At 39.5% G+C, this 4,171-nt stretch overlaps 1 protein-coding gene across 1 annotated transcript; it reads right to left on the reverse strand.

Annotated features, from left to right (window-relative positions):
- Window positions 1–901: 901 nt before the first annotated feature.
- On the reverse strand, window positions 902–3,368 carry LOC124269783. The gene is made up of 4 exons (XM_046704824.1): window positions 3,312–3,368; window positions 2,573–2,613; window positions 1,931–2,233; window positions 902–1,261 (listed from the first exon to the last, which is right to left on the reverse strand). Exons 2-4 carry the CDS (start codon window positions 2,586–2,588, stop codon window positions 1,224–1,226), a joined length of 357 nt encoding a protein of 118 aa, XP_046560780.1. The 5' UTR covers window positions 2,589–2,613; window positions 3,312–3,368; the 3' UTR covers window positions 902–1,223.
- Window positions 3,369–4,171: the final 803 nt, after the last annotated feature.

The following is a 4,171-nucleotide window of genomic DNA, read 5'->3' on the forward strand; positions in this document are numbered from 1 at the left end:
ATTGTGGTGTTTTCCTGTTACATCAGCTTCCTCATTCAATTCGGATCACATATTCTATGGTGATTTTCCTGGTTGATAACATATCCTTTGTTTATGCTGGATGTCGAGACATTTAATCATGTGTCGTTTTCCTGTAGTTTGACATTCCAGATACGATTGAAAGCAATGTTACATGAAGGTAGCGTGCAAATTCGTTGTCCAAACTGGCTGTTGAAATACTCATAGTCATAACATCAAAACGAATATGCATTTGTTGGTAAGAGCATAAGTGTTGAAAAATATTAATAAAATGTGTCTGACGAGACACCCAATATCACAATTGACGTAAAACAGAAGCAACGATATATAAAGATATATGTTTGACTACTCTAAAAAGATCAAACCAGAAAAAGGGAAAATATATTTGTCATCTATATATACAACAGATCTGACATATTTGTCATCTACAGTGTATATATATAACAGATCTGACATATATGTCAAAGACAAACACAAGGGTGAGTGAGTTTAGTTTTACGCAGCTTTTAGCAATATTCCAGCAATATCACGGCCCGGGCCACCAGAAATGGGCATTGCACATGCGGGTAATCGAACCCGAGTTTCGGCTACCACTAGACTACTCCACTGAAGAAAATGGCTTAGGCCCCAGTCAGCAATGGTGGGATATTGGGCACGATATTTAGGGGTTTAAGTAAATGAGTGTTTGCTCGTTGTTTGTCGACGCGCTCAACAATATTCCAGAACCTGTAAATAATCGAGTCAAGACCGGACAATCCAGTGACCAAAATCATGAACATCCATCTACGCAGTAACGACGGGCTGACATGTGTCAACCAAGTCAGCGAGCGCTACCACCCTATCCCGTTAATCGCCTCTTACGACACGCATGGGTTGCTGAAAAACAGTTCAAACCCGACTGTAGAGTGAGTGAGTCGGTGAGTGGAGTCAGGTTTTACTGCTGGTTCTTAACGTTTTCGTTCAGATTTTAGATGCAGATCACAAACATTTTAAGAACAGATAACGTGTTGCCAAACCGCGCATCCTAAACAGAACAAATGTTGGATTCGAACCGAAGGTCGACAGACCGTGTCTGGACGGAGCGCAGTTATGATCCACCAAGCCCACGATTCCTGAGTCCCTCCGTTTGCAGTCCCTTGGGTAAGCGAGGGTTTCATTAAGTGTCCGACACACTGGCTGCTCCAAAACAGTGACTCTTCGTCCATTTAGATTTCACTATACTCACTGTTGATTTCTACACTATCTGCAACACCAATATGTTTTACCATATATACACATTCAGTCCATTTTCTTTCTACCACATTTCGCACAAACAAAATGTTAGTCAGGAATAGCAACCTAGAGATAGCCGAGTCTGACACTCGACCAATGGTTAATGTTATGACAACCTTTTTACGCACCTCAGCTATAATGATGCACAATCAGCCAGGTCATGTTTGTTCTAAATGCCTCACTTAGCACCATTCCCGCTTTACGGGGAAGGTCTTAAATAATCTAGAATTGACCAAACATTCCAGTGATTGCCATTCAAAACATTGACTTGCGCGATCTGTATACGACATCATCATCCATGGTGCCGAGTGAGTGAGTTTGGTTTTACGCTGCCTTGTCAGCAATATTCCAACAATATCACCTCGGGGGACACTAGAAATGGGCTTCACACACATTATACCCATGTGGGTCATCGAGCCCCGGTCTTCGGCGTGACGAGCGAACGCTTTAACCACTAAGCTAACCCAGCGTTCCCTGTTACGGAGCCTGGCCAATCAACTTCTCAGTTGCCAAATGAAGCATGTCACCGACCAAGACCAACCCGAGCTGTATTGAGCGTATAACAAACAAATCCCGGTCAGACAGTACTGTATACCACCGAGAAACAGTACTCCATACTCCATACGTCAAACATACTTACATGTTTCCTTCCGTGTTTCCTTTGACTTGTTTGGTACAGCATACAGATCAGCAACGTTTACAACACCGTCAACAGCAGGATGATGTTTAGGTGTCTTGTCTGGTACGGCGTATAGATCATCGGCGTTTACAACACCACCTACAGCAGGTCGGCGTTGAGGTGCCTTGTATGGCACGGCGTATGGATCACCAACGTTGACAACACCGTCTCCATCCGACTGCTGTGTTGGTGCCTCATCGTCGGTCTCCTCAGCAGAATGCTCTGGCTCACCCTCCATGGTTCTGTGTACCAGCGCGTACACATCTTAAGAGAAAAGGCGTAACCCTACTGAATTCAATGTTCGAACACATTATGTTATGGTCCAAAATTTCTACACTGTTATTAGGATCTGCCCTGTTGTCTTAACTGATTGTCGTGCAAATACATTTGTATCATGGGGTACAAATAATTCTTTTTACTATTTCGTATGTTCGGTTGAACATATAATCATGGCGTTCCGTTAGGTAAGAATATACAACTCTCACGCAATATTCTCACTGAAATTACTGAACCTCCCAGTCCAGGCAACACTCCGTGATCACAACTCGAGTATACCAGGAGATTGGTGGTAAAGGGCAGGAGACGACAACTGCAAACACTTACTTGTTAAATGTCCCATGTTGTTTAGGGGTACATTATGGTTTCTAAAAGAACAACAATTTCATTTATTTTTCTTTCAAAAGTTATTGATGGTTGCGGGGTTTCAACACTGGAATATATTAATATATACAATGATAACCAATTATTACATGTGACATGTGAATTGTACAATTTAGCCCAGTGTAAAGTTGTCCCTACTTTGAGTTTCAGTTTTCAACACTAGATGCGACATAATTGATGAAGTGAATGACTTCGTATGTCATGAACTTAATTGGCGTTGGGCATCACCAGCAGCCCGAATCAATATTATGTCTTTCCGGATTCTGGAATAATGATTCTTGTGAATCATCTCTGTTCAGGGTTGTTGAAACAACAAAGTTATACAGAGCTGACGATCAATTCACTATATTATGCCACTAAAAACTCGTTTGTGGGGTAAGGAAAATCAGTGTAAACATTAAGAAGAGATGCAACTTGTACTTATTATGCCAGACACTAATATTTATAAATGTCCCCAACAACGTTTCATTGGCAGGTAGCGTTTCGCAACAGTTCTGAATGGAAGAGTTAACCATTGTGTTCTGACCAGCTCTGTTAACTCGCATTTTCAAACCACTGCAATGAATGAAACATATAACATACTCTTTACTTGAGGTTGTTACCTAAAGAACAATCCATTGGTGGTGAAATTTAAAACCTGAAATATCACCACGTACAGTGAGACGACTGACGCTTTACTTACGTTGCATTTGTTGCTGTTTCCGGTACCTCGGCACCATTGTCTGCGTCGTTGACAGCTGTTAACAGAATTGATCATCCATGAGTGGGTTTATTGTATCAGTCTTCACATATCTATTATCAGTTTTCCTGGGATATGTTTTAATAATAATGCGACTGTATTAAAAGCTTGAATAACCAAGTACCAATTGTATGATACTTTCATAAAACTGTAATATAAATATACATACATACATACATACATACATACATACATACATACATACATACATACATACATACATACATACATACATACATACATACATACATACATACATACATACATACATACATACATACATACATACATACATACATACATACATACATACATACATACACATACATACATACATACACATAGGTAAATAAAAACAGAATGCCTTTTTCTCCAACATGTTTCGTTCTTTACTCTTCAGGAAGATTGTAGCGGTTACAGTATGACGTCATGACATATATGTCGTGACGTCACAATAGGGACAACATTCTAGAGCGACAAGGTCACAGCTTGTAATGGTTTAACATTGGTTTGAACTTGTCTATGAAGTAGTGTTGTTTTAAAATTCATTTTACTTTGTCCGAATTTTGAACTTGATAAAAGGAAATATTGTAAATTTAACATCGTTTCCTTTCGCACAGACATCTAGATGTTCACTCAGTGAGGTACATCGGGTTTCAGGACACTTTATTTGTTGTTTGTGGACACGAACCCGGACGATATATGTATATATATATATATATATATATATATATATATATATATATATATATATATCTGATGCTTTATGTGTTCATCAATTTTCGAGAGCGATAGTCAAATTA

Source organism: Haliotis rubra, unplaced genomic scaffold (assembly GCF_003918875.1).
Source record: "Haliotis rubra isolate DU_JTF1 unplaced genomic scaffold, ASM391887v1 Scf1473, whole genome shotgun sequence".
NCBI classification, from domain to species: domain Eukaryota; kingdom Metazoa; phylum Mollusca; class Gastropoda; order Lepetellida; family Haliotidae; genus Haliotis; species Haliotis rubra.

Bases quoted from the DNA above. Each gene is read 5' to 3' on its own strand.
- LOC124269783 (XM_046704824.1), bottom strand. The intron at 1,262-1,930 runs GTAAGTATGTTT...TTGGTGTTGCAG, and splicing joins GGAAACACGGAAGGAAACAT to ATAGTGTAGAAATCAACAGT.